The sequence below is a fragment of the Pseudoliparis swirei genome, chromosome 7 (genome assembly GCF_029220125.1).
Source record: "Pseudoliparis swirei isolate HS2019 ecotype Mariana Trench chromosome 7, NWPU_hadal_v1, whole genome shotgun sequence".
In the NCBI taxonomy this organism is placed as follows: Eukaryota; Metazoa; Chordata; class Actinopteri; order Perciformes; family Liparidae; genus Pseudoliparis; species Pseudoliparis swirei.
In genome coordinates this window covers 1,667,978-1,692,961 of record NC_079394.1, presented here as the reverse complement: position 1 = coordinate 1,692,961, position 24,984 = coordinate 1,667,978, and the positions used below count along the sequence as shown (strand labels likewise).

Sequence of the window (24,984 nt, the reverse complement as noted above, 5' to 3'; positions counted from 1 at the left end):
TCCAGGTCCGGGGAACAGAACGACTTGAGAGTATGTACATGACTTTGGTTGCACCAAGATCTGTTTATCATGAGACATACCCTCCACGATCTTTACCAGAGAGAGTCTTTGTTCTGTCCGCGGTGGACGGAAAATCCTGCCGGCTCGATGGCTGAGTCGGTAACCTCCTCCGACATCCATGTCTCCGTAAGGCAGATGATGCAGTTGTCCTTAGTTTCCGGTGGAATTGAATACGAGCCTGTAGCTCGATAGCTTATTGTCCAAAGACTGTACATTTGCCAGTAAAATGGTGGGTAGTGGGGTCGATTGGCTCGACGTCTCAGCCTGACCAGCACGCCAGCTCGCTTCCCCTCCGTCGGCGACGTTTGCGTGAGATCGCGCCTAAAATGGACGGAGATAGTTCCGCTACTGTTCCTGGCGGGACGTCCGAGTAAGAGTTGAAAAACTCTGGTAGGCGGCGAGCAACTGCCGATCCAATCTCCAGAAGTGTGCATCTGTCGTACGTTAACTGGCTGCTAACGTTTTGTGCAAAAATAGTCGCAATAAGAAGAATAAATAACAAAAAACTACTACAAAATCCGGGAGCTCGCAACACAGCAGCCATCACGTACGGCGCCATATCACCAGATGACCCCGTGTGCTGCTACAACAACTGTTCTGAAACTACCAGTTTATTGACAACAATGGAAGCAGAGAGACAGCCTTTGTATTTCCAAATGCATCAGAATACTGGGCAGATGACACCAAGTCTGCATTATTGGAATGCCAAACAAGCGACATACACACTGCCACCACCAGGGGGCACTAGTTCAACACACCTGCTGCCAACGGAGCGTGTCTTGTTTGTTTTATCCTCTCACTCTTCTTGGCTACACTCATTATCACACCATTAAACGGCATTAAAGCACTGGCAAAGAACAAGAAGAGACAAGATACGATGTGACTCTCATAGTGATTCACGTCTCCCAATGGGAGCTTTGCTTGGCAAATGAGGGAGGCAATTTACTGTGAATTACCTGAGTGCTTCAGCGTTGTATCAGATGAAGAAAATACAAATACTTCTCAAAACAATGTTTTGCTTGTCACATTTTCAGATGAAGTGTGAAAATGACATTCAATGGTTATTTGTTTTGCAGCAAATTAAGATTGTCACTCAGTCGCCAGTGATTACGTTTTTTTCTTTACAAAAATCACAACAGAAAATACTATCAAGCCTGTATTGTAAGCGTGGCGTGAATACGGTGCCAACTTAAGTCCCTTTGCTCTCCAGCCTGTGTAGATTATGATAATTTACAACCAACAAGTAGTCCTCAAGACACTGAATATTTCATCATCGGCTGTATATGAGTGTGTGTGTGTGTGTGTGTGTGTGTAATAACACAGAGTGCTCTGTGTCGCTCACTTCTGCTACAGGTCGACCGTTTCACCTGTCATTCAAACAAAGACAGGAGCTCCCCGTAAATCGCTTGCTCATTAAAAAATTTTCTATTTGTGTGGAGAAAAAAAGAGTATGTCTGTCTGGAAGAGATAGATTTGTGGAATATTATTGTTGGATTTCTTCAAGGGGAAGAGAGAGAGGAAAAAGGTGTTAAATGTGTTGACAAGTTCCTCCACACAGCTGCAGCGTACACATCTGCTCTCTAAATTGCCTGTCATGTGTTTTTCCACACAAAAGGACAAAACAGCTTCCAGATACATATTTCTATGACTCACTGGTACAGTTCATACTCCATTTAATTAGAGATGTTCTCGAATGTATGAATGATTCTTTTATCTGTGTTTATCTTAGACGAACCAGAATTACAAGTATTTCCTGAAATGTTTTGTTATCGGTTGAGTACACAAAACTCCAAGAGTGTTTGAAAGTATAAGCGCTTCTGGAGAAAGATTGTTGATATTTGTACTCTCTACAAATAACCCTCTCCAAATGCACCATACCTCTTGCCCTCACTGCCTTTCTCGTGATGCATGTCCTTTATTCTGTCCTGTGCATAAGCATGTTTCTCAAATTCCCAATGAACAAATATTGACACATTTACGTTTAAATTATGTCCAAATCAGCTGTGACAGGAAGCATGTTTTTAGAACTAAGAGCCGTGGTTAGGGGATCAATACTCGCAAGGTCAACCACGGTGAAAAGGTACCATGAAGTGTTGAAGATGACTGCCTGAACCAAACACACACACACACACACACACACACACACACACACACACACACACACACACACACACACACACACACACACACACACACACACACACACACACACACACACACACACACACACACACACACACACACACACACACACACACACACACACACAATTACAGAGAATGACAGTTTTATAGTCAAACAAGTGACTCAAGGCACCGCGTTAACAAAATTGTCTGTTGAAGATTGATAGTGCCAAACGCCTCTAATTTCACCTCCTTGCCTTCTTCTCTTAGCGATGCTCATCCCCGAGGATTCTGCATAAGTAACAGTTCAATACCTCCATATGCATTCAACACAATACACACACACACACACACACAACTACCCTTTACTTCCATCGCCCTGAGGAAGCAGGAACCTCTGCTGAGTCGGGTACACTTTTCCATCTGGAGAGAGGCAATGATTATTAGCCTGCGGGATCTAACCACACACAACACACACACACACACTCACTTACACACTTTAGCTCTCAAAATGTGTTGTTTTCTCCACTTGTCTCTTTCACTATCAGGCACTTGAGCGTGCGCATATGCTAATGCACGATTGCAGTTTAATGCTTCCGAAAACATCTGTAACATCTCTTTAACCTTATAAACTCAAATCTTGTTACTCACACCCCACAAGTTGTCACATCAAGTATTTATTTTCACATCCCCGAATTCAGCTCTGACATTTAGGCCTCGAGCAGGACAGTTAAATGTTATCGTTCGGTGCAAACAACTTCTGACAAACAGCAGGGTTATAAGTTAAAGTAGAAGTAACAGACTAATTACAAATAATAGCCTGCAGGGGTTGTCCACGTCTCCATCGTGTATCACAGTTTAACATAATGTTACTTGAGATGAGTAAAGTTCTGATTCATCAGGTAACATTTACCTTCCAAATTAAATGTATCTGAGCATTTTCTGATTCAGGAGCAGGTGAGGGAGGTGTGTGTGAAGCAAAGTCTCTTTGGCACTAAACTCCCTCTTTCAACTGTTCAACACTCACATGTCCTGCTTTAATGTGATATACAGTTTGTCACAGTGCAGACGCTAACAGCGCTCTCTATTCCATTTCACTGGGAACATCATGACAAATATCCATGGTCAAATAGTGTTATTCACATTTGAATTCAATCAAGTTAAACTTGCCATAATGTGTTTTCCATCGGGATGTATGTGAGGCTCAGGTGCAGAGAGACAGGCTGGACGACAGGTTTGAGTGAAACAAAAAACACTTTACTTCAGAAAAAGGTAAAACATAAAAACTCTGACTTGAAAGCAACTACAAAAAACATGAGGAATCACCATGCAATGAAAGAGTGAGACATCGAAACAGAGACACTAGAGACTGAGATAAAGACAACAAACTGACAGGAGACAAGGGAAAGACTGGCACTATATATAGGGGGAAACACAGGTGTACGGCATGATACTATCAGGGAGACAGGGGAGTGGCTGAGGGCAGGTGAAGGGAATTAACCAATCAAGGAGTGACTGAGGGCAGGTGAAGAGAATGAAACAATCAAGGAGACATGAGTGGCTGAGGGCAGGTGAAGGGAATGAAACAATCAACACAGAGGAGACATAGAGGAGACACAGAGGAGACATAGAGGAGACATAGAGGAGACACAGAGGAGACATAGAGGAGACACAGAGGAGACATAGAGGAGACACAGAGGAGACATAGAGGAGACACAGAGGAGACATAGAGGAGACACAGAGGAGACACAGAGGAGACATAGAGGAGACACAGAGGAGACACAGAGGAGACATAGAGGAGACATAGAGGAGACATAGAGGAGACACAGAGGAGACATAGAGGAGACATAGAGGAGACACAGAGGAGACATAGAGGAGACACAGAGGAGACACAGAGGAGACATAGAGGAGACAGAGGAGACATAGAGGAGACAGAGGAGACATAGAGGAGACATAGAGGAGACACAGAGGAGACATAGAGGAGACACAGAGGAGACACAGAGGAGACATAGAGGAGACACAGAGGAGACATAGAGGAGACACAGAGGAGACACAGAGGAGACATAGAGGAGACACAGAGGAGACATAGAGGAGACACAGAGGAGACATAGAGGAGACAGAGGAGACATAGAGGAGACATAGAGGAGACAGAGGAGACATAGAGGAGACACAGAGGAGACATAGAGGAGACACAGAGGAGACACAGAGGAGACACAGAGGAGACATAGAGGAGACATAGAGGAGACACAGAACACAGGAGATAGGAGACAGAGGAGAAACAGAACACAGGAGATAGGAGACAGAGGAGAAACAGGAGAAATGGAACAGAGTGTTACACAAACAGCATGATCAAAAGATTGTGTGACAGACTCTGTGGAAACATTCCTCTCTGTCATTTCACATCTCTCTAACTTCTGGAGCTTGTCATGATACCATTACACATGCATGTTCTTTCTGCCTTTTTTTGCAATAACGTCAATGTCTATCGATCATGCGGAAGGGCCCAGAGGTAACCTTTTGGTGAGAGACACTCAAAGCACAGGGGTGGGCGGTAGATAGGTAGGACAGCAGGAGAAGTAGATCCAGAGGATATGACGGGGGCATAAAGGGTTGAGTTGTTCGACATTAGACGATATGTTAATGAGACCGAGGCGTGCTACGAGGTAGGTGGGAGACAATTTGACACTGAAAGTTTTGTATCGTGGAAGGAAGAACTCTAACAAGCCTTCCTGCAGATAAATTCAACCTTTAAGTTCAGCACATATTATTTCATGCTGTGAGGTTGTCTGACAAAGGAACAGCGAGAGTCTATCTTCTTTTCTCTGCGGTAGAAATTATTTATGTGGCATTTGGCATCCCCCAAAATAGGAAATAGCAAAACCCCAAGTATCTCATGACTACATAATTGCAGTAGTACAAAGACGAGCACAATTAGATTCACAGTTAAGATACGGGATCACCACACAAAATGCTCCCAGAAATTAGATCTCTCTGACTTAGACATATTTGTTTTTCCAGACAAGATTGAACATAATGGCTTTGTAACTACGGCCGTGTGTTAAGGTGTCGGCTTGTCATACAACCTGACAACTAAAATCTCAGTATGTGACGTAACTCTGAAGAAAAGGGTAGACTGCACTGCTCTGTGTTTAAAAGCATAGCATACACCAAATGAGAGAACACTAATCTCTTTGAACCCTTTTAAATATGTTGCCTGTCACAATAGAGCAATAAAGCTATTACAGTGAGTGTGTGTGCCTCAGGAGTTGTATATGTGTGTGTCTGTTGTTTGCAGCTTTAAACATCTCCAGAATGGAGGAAGACAAAACAGAACTCAGCGTGGCGCAATCACGGGAACTCTGCCCTTGTAGTTGTCAATGAATAATAAGGACTTATATTCAAGGACTACTGGTGATCCACGGAGAGAGAATCATTGTGTAGTGACATGCCGGTGAACTGTATGCATGGATTAAAACCTCACCTACGAACAGTTCACTTTGACTGGTACGGTCCGTATCTCATTAGTTCGATTGTAAACACTGAACTTCACTATCGCAATATTGGTTTTATTCCCTTTCAGTCAAATATTCCAACGTCAATAATTTGAGGTTTATGGTGACCAACAATTCTTGATAAGAAAGCTTTTGTCAAAGGATTGTTTAATGAGGAAAAAAGAAGTTCAGAGCAAATTGTCCTCCTGCTGTTGAAAAAGCAACTCCAGCGTCAGTGAACAAAATGAGTTATTTAAACTCATGGTACACGTTTTATTCATTGTAAGAGGCCAGCGTTTGCCAAAGGACCATAACATTGGGACTCACTGAGACTCCAGAATCATTCAATAATATATAACAACATGTCCAGGTCTCAAATGTCTGGTGTTGAGCTTCAAGTTCTCCAGGAGTGAGTTGTTTCCATCTTCTGTCCGACGAAGCAGAGAAGTGTAACGACGAATCCGTGGACGAGAACATCCCCTCAGTCCCTCCGAGACGCTCCAGTCTGATCCTGACTGGAAGCTTTCATTCTCTTCTCTCTAGTTCGTCTCAGAGTTAAGAAGTTGGGGAATGGACTGGGGGGGGGGGGATATAAACAAGAGGCAAATAAAGAGGGAATGGCAGTGGCATAGATGTAGAGCCACAACCAGTTAAGATAAACACTATTCCCATTTCATGCATATCCTTGTTGGACTCCAACACTGAATTGCTTTCGCATAATGTGCCGGCATTAAAGCAGCTGAAGCGATTCAAGCCCTCGCATAAAATCTTCTTTCGGAATCGCTCAGCAGAAATGAGAAAAGCGATTGCTTGTGTTTTATTTGTGTTAAACAACATTGACTGTTCACCGTGGAAATTCAGATCATGCATAATCTGTGATTCATTTCCATCTAAGACGTAAGAGTCAAAAAGCACAACTAAAAAGTACCAACAACCTTTTCTTCAGCAATGTAATACCGGTAGCAAATAGAACAATGCCACATGAGTCAACAAATACTACAATTTTCCTTTCTCTTAAAACATTGAGGGACTTTCAGTCTTTCCGATCTATAGCACTAGACAGTTGACTGTAGATCACAGATGAGAGAGCTTCCTGGACTTGGAAGGAAGAGTTGACTTCTTTGCAATGGAAGGTAATGAAATGTCTCCATATCTCCATATCACACCTCCCAAACACCTCCTCCCCCTCTGTCCCCCCTGCTGAGCTGCACATCCACCGAGCCCTCAATAACAATGGGCTCCTCTACCTCCCCTCCCTCTCTCTGTGACGACTGACCAGGTGAGAAGACAGCTGGAGAAACTACACCAGCGCAGAGCTGAAGGTCCTGATGGCATCAGCCCCAGGGTCCTAAAGACCTGCGCCACCCAGCTGTCTGGTGTCCTGCAGCGCCTCAACCTCTGCCTGAGGCTGGGGAAGTCCCGTGCTGTGGAAGACGTCGTGCCTGGTCCCTGTCCCAAAGAAGTCAGCACCATCTGGCCTCAACGACTACCGACGTCGCCTCACCTCCCATGTGATGAAGGTGCTGGAGGCTGGTCTTGGCCCACCTCCGCCGCAGGTGAAATCATCGTTGGACCCTCTGCAATTTGCTTACCAGCCTCATGTGGGAGTGGACGCCATCATCTACCTGCTGCAACGAGCTCAGTCGCACCTGGATGGAACCGGTGTCTCTGTGAGAGTCACTTTCTTTGACTTCTCCAGTGCATTTAACACCATCCAGCCGCTGCTGCTGAGTGAGAAGCTGCAGGTGGCGTGGACGCGTCCACCATCTCCTGATCACTGACTACCTCACAGGCAGACCACAGTTTGTCAGAATGGGCGTGTGCTGTCTGGAACGGTGGTCAGTGATGTTGAGCCCACAGGGAACTGTTCTGTCTTCCTTCCTCTTCACCCTGTACACCAGTGACTTCCAGTACAACACGGAGTCATGCCATCTGCAGAAGTACTCTGATGATTCTGCAGTGGTCGGGTGTATTAGGATGGACGGGAGGAGGAGTACAGGGCAGTGGTGAGTGACTTTGTAAAGTGGGCCGATGAGAACCACCTGCGGCTGAACGTGGCCAAGACCAGAGAGATGGTGGTGGACTTCAGGAGGAAGGCGACAGCTCCTACACCTCTGAGTGTCCTGGGAGTGGACGTGGACATGGTGGAGGAGTACAAGTACCTGGGCGTCTCCATCGACAGCCGACTGAACTGGAAGGCCAACATCAACGCTGTGTACAAGAAGGGGATGAGTCGACTTTTTCCTGAGAAAGCTTGATCCTTCAACGTGTGCAGCAAGATGTTGGAGTTGTTCTACCAGTCGGTTGTGGCCAGTGTGCTGCACTTTGCCATTGTCTGCTGGGGAGCAGCATCGAGCCGTGACACCAGCCGTCTTAACAAACTGGTTAGGAAGGCTGGCTCCATCATCGGCTGCCAGCTGGAGCACCTGGAACAGGTGGTGAGAGAGGACGTTGAAGAAACTGGTGTCCATATTGGACAACCCGACCACCTCTCCACCACCTCCTACAGGGACAGAGGAGTTCTTTCTCCAGACGTCTCCTCACGCTCCGCTGCCACAAGGAGAGATACAGGAGAACATTCCTGCCGACGGCTATGAGGCTCTACAACAGTTCACCTCTTGCCAGATCACCCTAACCCTTCTTATATTTTGTGTTTTGGTTTTTTTATTCTTGTGTGTTGCTGCTACTGACTCGACAAATTTCCCCTTGGGGATTAATAAAGTATATATCTATCTATCTATCTATCTATGATACGCTTCAGGGGAAAGATAAATGAACGCCTGCTGCACTCCAGATATTATATGGCCTTCTGCTTGGCCATTGCTGCCAGTGAAGATGACGTTCTAGCGAGGAAGAAATCCATCCTTTCCATTGGAAAGCTGTGTCAAATTTGCTGCGTATCAGAATAGCACAATCGACTCTGTAAGTTCGGACTCACAGGACACGATCTTTGCAATTACAGTCGATGATGCGGGAGACAACTGCACCACGTTTGGATAGAATGCTTATTTAAATTGGTAGTATTTTAAAACCTTCACTTTTGGACCCAGTCTATGATCCACCCGTGTGATGTCCTGCACTGTTGGAGAGGCTCCGTCCGGTCTGAATGTGCGACCTGGTACGCAAAATTCTATTTCTTATAAAATACAGGAAAAAATGCTGCAGAGAAAAAAATTGAATCGAACGTCTGTTGAAGTCAGAGAGGAGGAGGAGGATCCATCTGCAGTCGGTTCAAACAGAAGCTAATGTGGTGGTGCCTCACTCTCTTTAAGATGTTCTCTCTCTCTCTCTTCTCTCTCTCTTCCTCTCCCTCCCTCCCTCCTTTTCAACAAAGAAATGTGTGCAGTGCCCATCTGGTATTACCTGAAGCCCCAAAGTCCTTGTCAGTCCAGTGCTCAATAGAGACATAGAGAAAACACCACACACACACACACACACACACACAGAAATCTATAAATGCCAGATTAGTTTTAGTGCTTGCCGATTTAATCTTCTGAGTCAACAGAGCAATGCAGACCAGGCCGAGTGTCAGAGGCCACTTTCATGAACTCCCACTCATTTCCACCCAGCGCTGCAGTGTGGCCTGCTGTATTTCATGAGACTTTTGAATCATTAATTAAATCCAGCATCACATTAGGAAACTTGTAGTGAAACTCTAAAAGCATGACATATTGTCCAAGGCTTGGGTGAAGACTATTACATTTCAATTGATAACATTTCTAGCTTTAGAGAAAAAGACCCACGCACTAAACTAACTCCGAAACATGCCAAGAGTAGCTTGGATAAGACAAGCACAAGCCATCAGGCTCTTGCAATGTTGACGAGCTTCCTCTGGCCAAGGCAGCGTTTGGCTCGTCGTATTTGAAGGCTCCTTGCTGCGGAGTGTGTGACGTAGCTTGTGTTGAGGAGTGTTTCCAGGTTGTCCTAAAATCCAGGCCTCAGCTGAGTGGATGGAACCAGTGAGGTGAAATAGTGGATGGCACCACTAATGGGTCCACTTCCTCCCTTTTCTCCCTGCGCCTTTTCTAACGACAAAATATGGCATACGCAAACACACACACACACATGCATGCATACACACACATGCACACACTGAATGCCTGCCTGCAATAGTGTGTATGAAAATAAAATGCCAAACTCCCTTGACATCAATTCTGCATTAGCCGTTGAGAACCTCCGAGTTGCTGTAGCAACATAGACAGAGTGTAATTACAGTCTTGAGGGTCAGTGTAATAAAGCTAGACCCGCAGCCCACTGGCCCCGGGGCCCCTGGTAATGGTTTTTATGGCTGCCGTTATTGCCACACAGCTACACCAGGAAACGCAGACGAGGATAGGCTTTGCCTTAAAGCCCAGAGCTCATGGCGTCAGAAAAGAAGAGCTTCAAAGCCGCAGTTCAAAGACTGCGACACAGGTTTCAGATCATCGGGTCTCCATTCAAAGAGGTCAACATTTGCATAAATGAGAGTATCCACATTAACATAAAAAAAAAGACAGGATATCCTTCTATAGGGTTCTCTCATTTGGTTTGGCAACAAGTTTGAGGAGAACCAGGATGACACCTGACTGCATGCGACTCATTAAATATTTAGATTTTTGACATACTAAAACTACCGGGGCTTCTCAGATTCAAGATTCAAGATGTTTTATTTGTCACATACACACACAGGGTGTGCAGTGAAATGAAAGTGGCAATGCTCAGCAGGAATGTGCAAGGGCAACAAGTACACACTATTTACAAATAAAAAAACAACACAATATTTACAGTAAGTGTGTGTGTGTGTGTGTGTGTGTGTGTGTGCCTAAGAGGGGCAGTTGTGTGGGTCTATGTGGGGGTCCTGGTGAGGTCGGAGTTCACAATCCTGATGGCCTGAGGAAAGAAACTCCGTCTCAGTCTCTCTGTTCTTGCAGCGTGACTACGGAGGCGCCTGCCTGACCGCAGCAGCTGAAACAGTCTGTTGTTGGGGTGGTGAGGATCCTTCATGATCCTGCCGGCTCTGGTTCTGCACCTCCTGGTGTACAAGTCCTGCAGGGTGGGAGTGTAGTTCCAATAGTGCGTTCAGCCGAACGCACTACTCTCTGCAGAGCCTTCCTGTCCTGAGCGGAGCAGTTGCCAAACCAGGCTGTGATGCTTCCTGTCAGGACGCTCTCTACAGCTCCAGAGTAGAAGGACTGAAGGATCCTCTGGGAAACTTTAAATTTCCTCAGCTGCCTGAGGTGGTAGAGGCGCTGCCTTGCCTTTCTCACCAGAGTGTCTGTGTTTGTTGACCATGTCAGATCCTCGGTGATGTGGACTCCCAGGTATTTATACCCGCTCACCCTCTCCACAGTAGTCCCGTTAATCCCCAGTGGTGAGTACGTCCTCTGTTGTTGTACCTTACTAAAGTCCACAATCAGCTCCTTAGTTTTGGTGACATTCATGATGAGGCTGTTGTCCTGGCACCAGAGTGACAGATCAGCAACTTCCTCCAGGTAGGCCTTCTCGTCGTTGTCGGAGATCAGGCCCACCACCACTGTGTCATCCGCAAACTTGATGATGGTGTTGAGCTGAACCTGGCCACACAGTCATGTGTGTACAGGGAGTACAGTAGGGGGCTGAGGACGCAACCCTGGGGATCCTGTGTTCAGGGTGAGGGATTTGGAGGTGTGTCTGCCCACCCTGACCACCTGTGGCCTGGCGGTCAGGAAGTCCAGGATCCAAGCACACAGGGGTGTTCAGTCCCAGCTCAATCAGCTTGCCGGCCAGTCTGGAGGGACTATGGTGTTGAAAGCTGAACTATAATCAATGAACAGTAGTCTCACATAGCCCCCTCTGGCTGTCCAGATGAGAGAGTGTGGTGTGCAGTACCTGGGAGACAGCATCATCCGTGGATCTGTTTGGGCGATAAGCAAACTGCAGCGGGTCCATGGAGGAAGGGAGGAAGGCGCAGATGTAGTCCTTTATCAGCCTCTCAAAGCATTTCATGACCACCGAGGTGAGGGCCACCGGTCGGTAGTCATTCATACATGCTGGAGAAGCATTCTTGGGCACAGGGACAATAGTGGATCTCTTGAAGCAGGCGGGGACCACGGAGACCAGGGAGAGGTTGAATATTGTGGTGAACACTGGAGCTAGCTGGTTAGCACAGGTCTTCAGTACTCGCCCAGATATGCCATCTGGACCTGCAGCTTTCCTGGTGTTCACCCTCAACAGAGCCCTCCTCACACTGTGCTCGGTCACAGAGAGTGTGTGTTCATCCCCAGCGGTAGAACTCACCTCGGCTACGCTAACGGTGTTGTTGTTAGCCGGCGAGCTAGCGCTGTTGTTGCTAGCCTCAAACCGTGCATAAAATGAGTTCAGGTCGTCCGCTAGGGATGCGTCGGCACTCACCATTGCGCGAGGTCTGCTCTGGTAGTTTGTGATAGTCCGTAGCCCCTGCCATAGGCGCCTGGTGTCGCGCTGCTCCATCTGTGATTCCACTCTGTCTCGGTACCTTCTTTTGGCGTCCTTCACCGCCCTCCTCAGTCCATAGACCGCTGCCTTGTACTCGTCCATGTTGCCGGATACAAGACCGGAGTTATAGGCAGCAGTACGGGCGTTCACAGCTTCACGGATGGATCTATCAACCCACGGCTTTTGGTTAGGAAAGACCCTAACTTTTACCGTGGGGACGATGGTGTCCGCTAGCGTTGCTATGAGGCTCATTGCTACTTCCAAAACTCGCTGGCGTCACTGGAACTGGATTGGATCATGTCCCAGTCAACGATACTCAGAGCGTCCTGTAGCTCAGCCTCTGATTGGTCAGACCACCGCATTCGTTCCTCGTCACTACCGCTTCCCGCGATCCTTTGTTTATACTCCGGAAGCAGAAAAATGGCGGCATGGTCTGATTTCCTAACGGAGGAGAGAGACAGCCTTGTAGCCTCTCTTGAATGGCGTATAGCAGTGGTCCAACGTTCTTTCCCTCTGGTAGCACACGTAATGTGCTGGTGAAAGTTCGGCATGACTTTTTAGGTTTGCCTTGTTAAAGTCCCCAGCCACCACCACAGCCGCTGGATACTTGTTCTGATGCCGACATAACACATCATGTAGGTCCGATAGTGCTACGTCGGTGTCCGCTTGTGGTGGAATGTAGCGGCTGTGGTGATGACCGAGCTGAACTCCGGGAAGGTAGAATGGACGGCATGAGATCGTCAGATGTTCCAGGTTCGCGAGCAGGAACGAGAAAGAGTCTTAATGTTCTTGGGGTCGCACCACATGTTGTTTGTCATGAAGCAGACCTCCACCCTTAGATTTACCAGACTCTTCCGTTCTGTCTGCACGGAAAACAGAGAAGGACTCGGTTGGGCATATGACTCGATCCGCACCAGCGGGTCAGCCAAGTTTCCGTCAGACAAAAGATGTTACAATCCCGCATGTCGTTGGAATCTGATCCTTGCCCTAAAATCATCCATCTTATTTTCCAGAGACTGGACGTTAGCAAGAAGGATGCTGGGCAAAGGTGGACGGTGGGCTTGAACTCTCAGTCTGTTCAATTCGCTCCGTTTCCTCGATGTTTCGTCGTCTCCCGTAGTAGCGGCTCCACTGTTGTTGTTGTGGTTCGCCAGACGATCTCTGCCGGCCACGCTGGATCGATGGAAAAAGTGGACAAAAACCCTTGTTTTGCGCAAAAGTTTATGTCCAAAAGTGTGCTGCGGTCGTATGTTGTTAGTGCCGATGTGTTTGTGGCAAAGAAAATATTAAAAATAAACACAAAAACTAAAAGAGCGCACAATCTCCGCGGAGCTGCCGCGACGGCGACTGGACACGGCCGCGCCATCTCCAGAGCACACAGCTGCCTCCAGCCTAGTGTGCGTAATTAAAGAAATAAAGAATAGTCTAGATCTCAGGTCTTTAAAAAGAATTGTGGTTGTGTTGCCAGCAGAGATCTCATAGTCCAGCTTTGCACACTGCACCAAATCTACTGAAAGGACTGAGGTAACAAAATGTCCATTCCATTCTCCATACCGCTTATCCTCATTAGGGTCGCTGGAGCCGATCCCAGCTGACAGGGCGAAGGCAGGGTCACCTGGACAGGTCAGAGGTCATCCAGGTCACACATAGAGACACAACCATTCACACTCACATTCACACCTACGGGACATTTAGACATCAGTTAACCTGCTGCATGTCTTTGGGAGGAAGCCGGAGAACCCGGAGGGAACCACGCTGCCACGGGGAGAACCTGCTGCCTCACAGAAGGACCGCCCACACCGGGAACTGAACCCACGGCCCTCTGGCTGTGACGGTGCTAGCCACTACACCACCGTGCTGCCCTAATAACATTAAGCAATGATTAATTATTAGTTTCTTTTATTTTCCCGTCTATTCGCCTGATGACAGACGTAACTCGCTGCTTGCGTGTGTTCTTTGACAGAACAGGGCACATGTTCTGAGGTTTTGAAACACACGACTGTAATAGAAGCATTTCTGTTGGTTTCCGCTCTCATCATCAACTTTGATTGATCATAAGTTGACAGTGTTTTTCGGTTGTAGAATTGTTGTCTGTTATTCTCTCCTGCCACGCGGCCCTGATCTGTCTCCAAGTTATTTATCATGTTCCCACTATTTAATGTTTAGAATCGCTTTTGTGATTTAGCTGTGATGTGCAGTCTGTATAAACAAGTGTGTGTGTGTGTGTGTGTGTGTGTGTGTGTGTGTGTGTGTGTGTGTGTGTGTGTGTGTGTGTGTGTGTGTGTGTGTGTGTGTGTGTGTGTGTGTGTGTGTGTGTGTGTGTGTGTGTGTGTGTGTGTGTGTGTGTGTGTAAGTGTAAGCCGGAGAGAACCCACGCTGCCACGGGGAGAGCATGCTGCCTCCACACAGAGGGACCGCCCAGACCGGGAACTGAACGGTCGCCTCTTGCTGTGAGGCGACGGTGCTAGCCCCCGTGCAGCCCCTTGAGGAAAATGAAATACGAAAAGGTAGAGTTTCTTTCTGCATAAAGAACAGCTGCACTCTAATGTGAACTGTTTCATGGAATCCGTTTTGGTCGAGGCATGACTGAGCTTTTCTGAAACGTGTACGCCAGTGTCTCTCGCTCCTCCTCTGTGTGAGTGAGGATACATTAGTATGAGGAATTCAGAGCAAAGCTCCTGAGACGAGGGTTTAAGAAAGCTTTGGACCCGTGCCAGTAATCTGACAAATCCATTATGGGAGCGCCTCAAATCAAGTGTTTTTGTAAGAGGCTATGTCCCCATGCCCTGTGTTCACACATACGTGTTTACTCCATGCTACCTGGTGTTCATGAACATTCCACACCTTCTGGTCACATAGTGGTTGATCATTTGGTTTCTCTCTGTGTGTCTACAGCACATGTGCATATGTGTCATCCGGCTGGGGAATAGATAAGACACCCACACTATCGTTTTAAATCCTGCGCTCCAGGTAGAGAAGATTTCTCTGTCTTTTGACTCTGTGGCGTCGATACGGTGCCCCTCCCTCAGAGCGCTGGCCACCGCGTGGACACGGCTCGCGTAAAGACGAAAGCACGTGATGAAAGAATAGCGCCTCAGTTTAATTCATTAGCCGCTCACCGTGGTCTCTTACAGTTCAGCTCGACAAATGATCCAAAAGCCTCGCTGAGAGGAGGATTATAGAGCTGCCGTAACACCCCTCCTCGATTAAAGAGAGTGGGTGGAATGGATCTACAGATTAGTCAAATGAAAACGGAGGAAAAAAAAGAGGGAATGAATAAAAGCCTAATTAAATATGTTGATGGTGACATATTTTAGTAAGATGTGGTATTTTATCTACAAACACGCGTCAGCTCCTTCCTTGTATGTTCAGGCGTTTCGGCAGAGCAGAAAAACTCACAAATAGTCCAGTAGAACGTGTCGGGCTCCAGCTTCAGAGAGTCAGACTGCAGCGATGGTGAGGAGCGGTCTTAAGGTCAGGATAATGAGGCAGTCCATGTAAACCCACACACACACACACACACATCGTCTATCAGGCCAACGGTCATTACGGCAGCGAGGCGAGCGGGGGGGATCGCGGCCGCAGCAACACGAGTTGGCCGGGCGACCTCGTCGAACGGCGTCCTCTTTCATGCCAGAGTTCACGTTGCCCTTTCTAGAAGTTCAACATCCACATCGTCTCTCTGAGCTGCAGCTCGAGAGGAGATCTCCTGATTCAGGCTTCAACCAAACAAGTGTTTGTGTGTGTGAGAGATGGAGAACAAAGAGATTGCTGAACAAACTAACAGCCTTAGACGTCTCAAGATTAAACCTGCCTCTTCAATCCTACCATCTAAAGCTCCATCTGTCTCTCACACACACACACACACACACACACACACACACTCAGATACAAATGTGTTCTTTCATCCTCCCAAAAGATGCTTTGTCTCCTCAGCACATTCTCCCACTATCTAACACCACCCACCACGTAGCAAACCCTCCAGAACACATGGTGTCGTTTCCAAGCTACTGTTGCTACGGATGTCAGTCAACACACACACACACACACACACACAATCAATGCCATTAAATAACCAGCTTATTTGCACCGCCACTGAAACAAGCGTGTGTTAAGCAGATTAAAGCGTCGAGGCCGTGGCTGCGTTGGCATGCCAGCGGCGCCGCGTCAGGTTTGTTTTGTTTTGTTGTGACTCAACCCCCCCGGGAGGGAAAGGGAAGTCTCAGAAGTGGCGTGACAGTTACGGAGCGACCATTCACAACCACACATACTAATGACTTTAAATGGAAGGAAGATTACTTCTTTTGTCATTGTGGCTTTGTTGCTCTGCTCGTACTCACTGATTTTCATGCTGCGGTGGTCACAGGGCACTCGATGCGTTTAGTCATATCTCCACACATTTGTCTTTTTCCATTGACCACCCACTCCTCTGAATACAGATGGCTTTCTACTTACGTTATCTTTAATTAGTAAGAGGTGTAACTAAGATGGGCTAATGATTTACAATAGACTGTGAGTCCTCTCTTCCCACGCTGTTGACTGTGTTCTACAAGCCAATACACACTTCATTTAATACAAGCTACTTCCTGTTAAGCTGAGCATCTTAAATCATTGATATTTTGTATTTTATTTTATTCAGTCAATCAAATACAATATTATTCTATATAATATACAAAACAGAAAGACTGAAAAGGTATAGGTAGAAGCAAAAAATGCTTATATATTCCTATCCTCAATTAATATCAAATAAATCAGAAAATTTATATAAAATAAAGAAAAAATAACAAAGAAAATTAAAATTAAAATAATATATATATAAATACATACATATATATATATATATTTATATATATATATATATGTATACATATATACACATACAGACATACTTCCACATACATCTTCCATATAAATACGTTTCAATCACATTTATAACTCTCAAGAATTGTTTTATAAATAATTCCCTTGAAAACCAAAAAGGAGTTCACCATTCTTACATCCATTTCAACATTATTACATAATTGGATACGATGTGAATGACATGTTAACTGAGGTTTTGACACCAGAGAGACAAGACAAGACGTATCAGACTGTTGAATCTTCAAACAACACTCATTTATTAAAGAGCGGTCGAAGTTCCTCCCACACAGATAATCGTTGGCTACGTACAGACACAAAAACCCGATAACAGCCAAGTTGTTGTCTGTCGTCAGCCAAAAAGCAATCAATGGACATGATGTTTAAAAGGTTGTTGGTCACAGACAGTTTAAAATACGCCCAGATGGACATGGTGTACAGATCAAAGCATAATTGTAGTGTGTAGCAGCTGTGCGACGCAGCAATCTGTGGCACATTGTTTCATCGATGGATAAAACAAAATGGTAGAAATTAATTTTATTTAACTTGGAATCTAATTCTTTATTTATGTAAGAATTTGAATATCTTCACATTCTAAGTAACAAAGTCAGACTGCAGGATAGACGTACTATTATTATCTGAATAAGAAGGTGTTAACTCACAATTTATTTTGCATAAGTTATAGTAATTGCGGGCACAGAACGGGAGAAATCACGAAGAGTACAAGAGACGGCAGAAGCTAAAGGTTCAGACATGTTTCCTTTGTCAAGGTTTGGGACTAAATGTTCAGTTAGAAAGCAACTTTTATGATTCATGTTTGTGTTATTACTTATTTCTTTATTTCTTTATTTTTTCTTCCTTGTCTGATTGTTCATATAGTTGGTTGTTTGGTAATTTTTATTTATTCGTTGTTGTTATTGATTGTAACTTGTAAAACTTAAAATAAAATGATTGAAAAAAAGAAAGCAACCTCCCTAAGTATTAAAGTAAATATTTCAAGAAAACAATCAAATGTATAATTAAAAACAACTAGGGACTAGCAGAGTGACATGTTCTTTAAATTGGAGATGTAATAACTCTTCATCTTTAGATCTGGATGACCTTAGAGCTGATCTGAGCATCACTGACACCTGACTGAACAAACACTTTCTCCATAGAAGAACCACTGACTGATTCATGTGAAATAAAGTTAATATATGTGTTAATAGTAAGGCTACATTCCAACCAACATTAACACTGCTTAAAAAAAAAACCCAGTCATCCTCCTTCATTTAACTGAGCATTGGATCTGGAAGTCGCAAAATTAAAAAAATTTAACATTTTACACGGTGGATTTGAAGAACATAAAATTGATTCTTTCAAAAATTAAATAATCACAATAAAACTGTACATGCATGACCACCAATGGATGCTGATTGTGAATGTGATGTTCAGCTTATTCCTCCCTGATGAAAGTCAGAATGCTGCTCGGAGGTTTGAGCGAGTTTCGGCAAAAGGGAAAACAAATACAATACTTGAAAGAACAACACAACACATCTTTGCTGAGACATAATAGTGTGAGTAGAATTTAAGCAAAATAACACAACCAGACCATCTGCACAGTCCTGCTTTCTTCCCACTTGGTTTTACACTAGCTTTCAGAAGTGAGGCACGTCGGTTAATTAGCTATTGTTAGTCTCCCTGTCCAACGTCGTTCACATCAGGAGCCACAAGAGGGAACTAGAAGCTCTGCGTCAACATGGCAGCAATAATACATTTTTAAGGAAGTTGTAAAATACGTTTTGTAAAACCGCCGTAACTTTATTCTTGATATTTATTGACGGGGTGTGTTGGTGTTGGATCATATTCACACCATGAGCGGAGGCCACTGTGTGTCCCAGTTGATGATGAGATATCGATCTATAAATCTATCAAGTGTTGCTTGAATTATTATGAAATACTTTAATTATTGTCATGTGTTTACTGTAACAGTTTTGCTATATTATGTAATAATACCACATCAACATTTATAAAGTGTATCTTCATTGCATTGGGGTGTTTTTCCTCATTTCATCGTTTGGGACCTTCCTTGTTTCTCTTTTTTTGTCCAGAGTGAACACAACATCGGAGCTACAGCCTCGCTTGCGAACAGAACGGGTGCAAATGGCCTGTTCTGAAAACAGGAACCAAAAAAAGGGAAATAATACAAACTATTCTGAACTTGAATTCTACAAACTATTAAATTCTCGTCTGCACCACCAGGAATAATGCGAAGATAACTAACAATTAACGCAATAATAGTCTTCAGTCCTGAGTTCTGACAGCTGGACGCTCTATCTCTGAACTCTCCTTTCTATCAACTGAGTTTGCAGGTCAACCTCTATTGTCACTTTTACAAATTAACATGTTTTTTTGGTGTATTTTCAAAACCAAAAAGAAAGGACAAGGCCTTCACAATCACACCGTCGACAGGGCACTGGAGGACGGCGCGACGCCGCCTGACTTCACCTGTCAATGAAGGTCTTGACAGGAAGCTCCTCCCACTAATCTCACGCTCCGCCAGCGACTGCGTTTCAAAACCTTCCAGTGAAACAGCGATGCGTGGATGCATCTGAGTTTGTCCTGTTGTATAATAGCTATGTTGGTTTCTACTTGTCTATGTTTTGGGCATGTAATTGCAGAAGTGGAGTTTTTTTGGAGCACACTAATGAACAAGATGTCACATCCAAGATCAAAAAGGTTGAATTCAAGCGTTGCCCTGTTCCAGGCTCCCAACAGGTCTCTGAACCTATTCTGTTTTTCAGAACAAAAATGTGTTAAAAAGTAGTAATTTGATTGTTCTAACAAGCAGTGAAAGAACAAAATGCCAGATGTCATACTACAACCCACGGGGGAAAAAAACACTTTTCAATGTGGGAGCGACTCATCCTTCTTCTAAAAAAGCATCCTTTTCAAAAACCACACAAATTGCTGAACCATGCACCGTTTCCATAGCAACCGCCAAAGCTCTCAGCTCATTAAGTGAGATCACGCTCGAGTTCATTGTAATGACAATCCATTACAAGCGTTCACACGTTTCCAGTGTTGCTTCCCCTCTGTACAGGAAATACAAAGAGGACACAATTAATGCTCAATTCAAACAACAAAAAACTGGGCAGTGAAAAAGTAGTAGTGGAAAAATCCTGATTACATAACAATGCATATGGGGGGTCAGAGGTCAGATGGAGAGCTCGTTATGCTTTAATTAGCATGAATATTGTTACACATGGTCACATCGTCTATGATACATTATCAATAAGGTCAGGATTTTAGCCGAAACACTTGTTGCAGGCCATTGGAACTGTGGGCACATTTAAGTAGTTCGATAGATGCATGAATTCAAATCGGAAGCGATATTGTTTATTCAACATTAATAGATATAGCAAAGTATAATATATGAGCAGTATTTCGATGACTTATTTATACGGACAACGATATTGTGACATGTTGACTTATGGCACTGGAGCGGAGCCACGGGCTTTACTCAAGCCCGTTTAGCTCTGTAATATGCTTTAACATTTAATTGGTTGTTATTTTTCTTAACACAAAAGAATAGCAAAGTGTCAGACACAGTCAGCACATCATAGCAACGAAAGATCACCGGTGAGAGAAGAATAACTGGCTTTCTTAAGTTATGCGGTGAAGCCACGGGCGATCCCGACGGGCAAAACGTTTGTTGTTGTTTTCCAGACTATTGTGGTTCCAAAATGAATCTCATTACGGCCGAAAGCTTCGGGCGATGGCGTGTTAGACACCGCCAATTTACCTCAAATATTCTCCACATATTCACAGAATAACACACGGTCAAGTGGAGGTGCGGAGAGTTCTCGGATTAAAGAAGCAGTGCAATGCCGCCGTAAACGGCTCTGCATTAATGCGGCGGCGCGGCGTGACCAGGGGGCGGCGTCCTTCCGGGTCAACGTGGGTCTGAACTGCATTCCGCTGTGATTCGCCGCCCGTCGCTCGCTCTCTCCTCTGATCCCCGGGTTTCACCGAGAGGACGGAGCACACGGGACATTAGTCCAGCAACGTGTTGCTCCTGCTGCTCGGACTCAACGAGGCTCACAAAAAACACGCATGCAGGCTGAAATTCAATCGGTGGTGTTGTTCACCCCGTCGGGAGGTGAAACGACGGAAAAGATTGGATTCAATATGTTGTCATTGCACAGAGTCCAGGTACACAGAGTCCAGATACACATGCAACGACATGTATCCTCTGCATTTAACCCCTCCTTAGTCATGAAGGAGCAGTGGGCTGCAGTGATGCGCCCGGGAGGAACTGGGGGTTCAGTGCCTTGCTCATGGACACTTCGACTGGCAACCAATGGGGAGAGCGGGGATCGAACCGACGACCTTGGGGTTGCAGGACAACCCCCTGACCCCCCTGAGCTGCAGCCGCCATCGAGACAGAAAAGTCGGCGAGCCACGAGGCCGACTCATGCAACATGTCCCAGGCCTTCAGTCTGAGAGCTGCGAGGAGACATTTTTGGAAGATTCCGGTCTCGTGATGCTCTGCAGAAGGATTTATGTTTTGTTTTTGGAACGTTTACGAACATCCTGGTACTGAAACGATGCAGCTTCTATATTACGGATGCGATGCATCGAGAAGCATCGACAGGCGGATCGTGATGGAATCGGGTCGTGAGACCAGTGAAGAGTCACACTAAACAGATCCGAGGCTCCACCGACTCGACGTCAGACCCAAACCACATCGACTTGTGAAATTCGTCAAAACCTGCCAACGACATGTTGTCTGCCACATCCTCACGCTGCTTTCAGTACATTTGAGAGAAATCACACCCGAAGAGTCACAGTGTGCAAACACAGAGTGGTGGCGCCATCTCACTTGACATCGATTTCAGAAAGTGGCAGAAACAGAATTCATCCATCTGTGCGGGCTGCTTTCTGTATGACTGCCAGTAGACCTGCCACAGCAGACATGCCACAGCAGACATGCCACAGCAGACATGCCACAGCAGACATGCCACAGCAGACATGCCACAGCAGACATGCCAGCAGGCCACAGCAGGAAGAACACAGAGTTTATATGAAGAACAGATTCTCAGTTCTGTTATTGTGCATCGGAAAGACGTTTAACATGCAGACGTGCGGTGTGGATTTAAAGAGACACGCTTAGATTCAGTGTTGAATGTTCTTGAAGCTCTTCACTTTTCTGTCTTGGTCTTCTCAAAGCGCCTGAAGAGTAATTATCTCACTTAAATTTGTATCCTTCACTCTGTTACACTCATTCAGTAACACACACACACACACATTTTATTTTATATTTTACTTGTATACATCTATATCTTTCATCCCTGTTTTTTATATTTTATATTTTATTATATTTATTCTCGTGTGTTTAAGTTTATTGGTGCTGCTACTGTGACGACAAATTTCCCCTTGGGGATTAATAAAGTATCTATCTATCTATCTCACACACACACACACCTGGCTATTATGGCTGACTCAAAGTGTGTAATGATTTGAGACTATAGAGGTGTGGTCGTCTCACTCTGCTGTTTATATCCAAGCAACATGAATCCCAGAGGCTCGAGCGTCGCTTCTCTTTGTGCACAGACACACAAACAGAAACGCAGCTGGAGAAGCAGACGGCAGCGCAGACACTGTCACAAAATCATTGACTACGTTTTAAACAACCACGTCTGCATTTAGATGGGCCCGAACATCTGTGGCCCACTGACAGCCCACCACCTCAAAGTAAGTCTCAAAACACTTCCTCTGGTATTTGTATTGCAGTATATGTGTGGAATACAAAGTAACCGGTGGTTACTGGGGCAGAACTGAAAAACCAGAAGTGGATCTCGTATCCCCAGCTGTGCACATCTCTCCCACACATCTCCCGTCTCAGATATCTCTGCCAAATATCACTCCCCAGATTGGCTAAGGATGACAGACCATGAGCACCAGCTCTCAATGAGCTTTAGTTATTCTGACCTCGATCCATAAACATCAGCGGAGTTCCACATTTAAACCTGGAGCCATCAGATCCAGTTTATTCCCACCAGCCCGACAGATGCTGCCAAAAGACGTAAAGTATACGTAGAACTTGAAGAACTGCCATCAGCCCAGCACCTTGAGGTGCAGGAGACGAGGCGGATGGGAATGGAGTCAGAAGAGGAGAGCAACTGATATGGAGGATGAGTCTGGGTGGACGTGTGCAGCCAGTTTCCAAAATACTAAGTCATTCCTCTCACGACGGACCACTGGTTCCTAGCAGCAAACGTAGTTTAATAAATAAACACAGTTTCTCCATGTCTTAAAGTTTGATCAGTGGAATGTTGTCCTTCAGACTTTCCAAGTTGTTCTCAAACTACTACTGCACAACAAAAGTACTTCACATGGGATTTGGGAAGTAAGTTCTAGCTCCCAGCGGTCAATTGTTCTGTTGATATTCAATTCATATTTCTTATTTAATGTTTCTGTGACTGTAATAATCCTCAAGCGTTGATTGGTTGGCCATGGAGGCTCAACCTAACCCCCATGCTCTCTTTTACTTCGACACGTTTTATAAATACTGTGGCAGAATTGCAGCTGATCTATAAAGATGGCAATATCTAAGCTAATTAAACACTGTTTTATTTTGTCATAATTCAATGCAAAACGAACAGACAGCTGCTTTTCAAAAGACGACTTGCAATCGACACTCATGTTTTCTCTCCAGCCGTCCAGATTACCCTTCATGTGCGTTGAAGGTGCGTAACAGCTTGAATGGTGACGAATCTAATATGTTTATGCTGTAAAGTTTATGACATACAAAAGTAAAAATGCAATACTCATCTAAACACAATATTGTGTTCTGACTGCAGTACCTGGTTTCCAAGGTAACAGGAAGACGGTTGAAAGCTGAACTGATCAGGAGTAAAGACAGCATCCTACTTTGAGCTTTCACTCAAGCGGCAAAACAGATCGACTAATCCACTGAGGATGTTTCACTCCTAATAAAGTAACTAGCAAATTAACCAACATGTTAGTCTTCCTAATGTCTCTCCCCCATTCACCTCCTAATCCCTCCCTGCTGCTCCCTCCCAGGCACAGTGCTACCTTGACAGCAGCCTTTCCTGTCCCATTTACCCCCCGGGAGCCCGGCCATTGATTTATCTTTGGGGAGCGTCTGCGGGGGGGGGGGGGGGGGGGCCCGGTGTATCCTCAAAACATCTTACCGGTGGCTGCTGAGAGCTGAGCACCCCCCTCTTGGTGGAGCCTCCTCTGGAGCTGAGCCTCTTCCACGACTCAGAGAAGCGCCCCCTGGTGGCGGGGCGCCCCGGCCCCGATGTCCCGGACGCCACAGACGAATCATCCCGGGTGGAAAACGGACGATCCCTGCGCAGCTCCCTTCGCTCACTCCACTTCTTCTTGGAAGCCATGGGTGTAAAAAAAAATGTGGTAAAAAAAGACGTAGGAAGTGAGGCGGCCGCGCGAAGTCAAGAGGCTGTTCTTTAATCAAACTAGTGCCACAGGTGGCGTCTTCAAGTCATCCTCTACTCTGCTGCCGATACGCCCGGTTCACTCAGACTCCTGGTTTCTCTTCTTCCTCACTTCAGAAGATGATGAAAATGACGAAGAAATGTCCAACTCCTTTCTCCCCGTTTCTTTGACTCTGTCCCTGTTGTGATCTTTAGATCAAAGGAAAGGGAGAACAGATCTTCCCCCGCTCGGCTGCACTCCTGCGCTCTTCTTTTCTCTCCTGACGCCTTCCTGGGGATGGGAGTCAGAGAGGAGGAGAGGTGGCACAGCAGAAGGTGCATGCACCCTGTTGCATGTGCTGTTACTGTGGCTTGGCCGGTAATGCTGTTTTCCCTCCTCACAGGGGGAAGAGAGAGAGAGAGAGGGAGAGAGAGAGGAAAGGGAAAGAGTGAGACAGGGACGGAGGGAGGTGGTTGGAGGGTACGATATTTAAATCTGGGGTGGAAGAAACAAAATAATAACTGTAGGAGCTCAGAGTGGGCAGAGAAAGAAATAAAAAAGGAAATAAGAGCCAATGA

At 45.5% G+C, this 24,984-nt stretch overlaps 1 protein-coding gene across 2 annotated transcripts in view; it reads right to left on the bottom strand.

Annotated features, from left to right (window-relative positions):
• trpm3 (transient receptor potential cation channel, subfamily M, member 3) overlaps positions 1-24,366 on the bottom strand; it is a 155,985-nt gene extending 131,619 nt beyond the window's left edge. For both annotated transcript variants that reach the window (XM_056418211.1, XM_056418212.1), the window contains exon 1: positions 24,163-24,366. In XM_056418211.1, coding sequence (XP_056274186.1) covers positions 24,163-24,366 — 204 coding nt within the window. The remainder of the gene's footprint in view (positions 1-24,162) is intronic.
• Between the last annotated feature and the right edge of the window lie 618 nt (positions 24,367-24,984).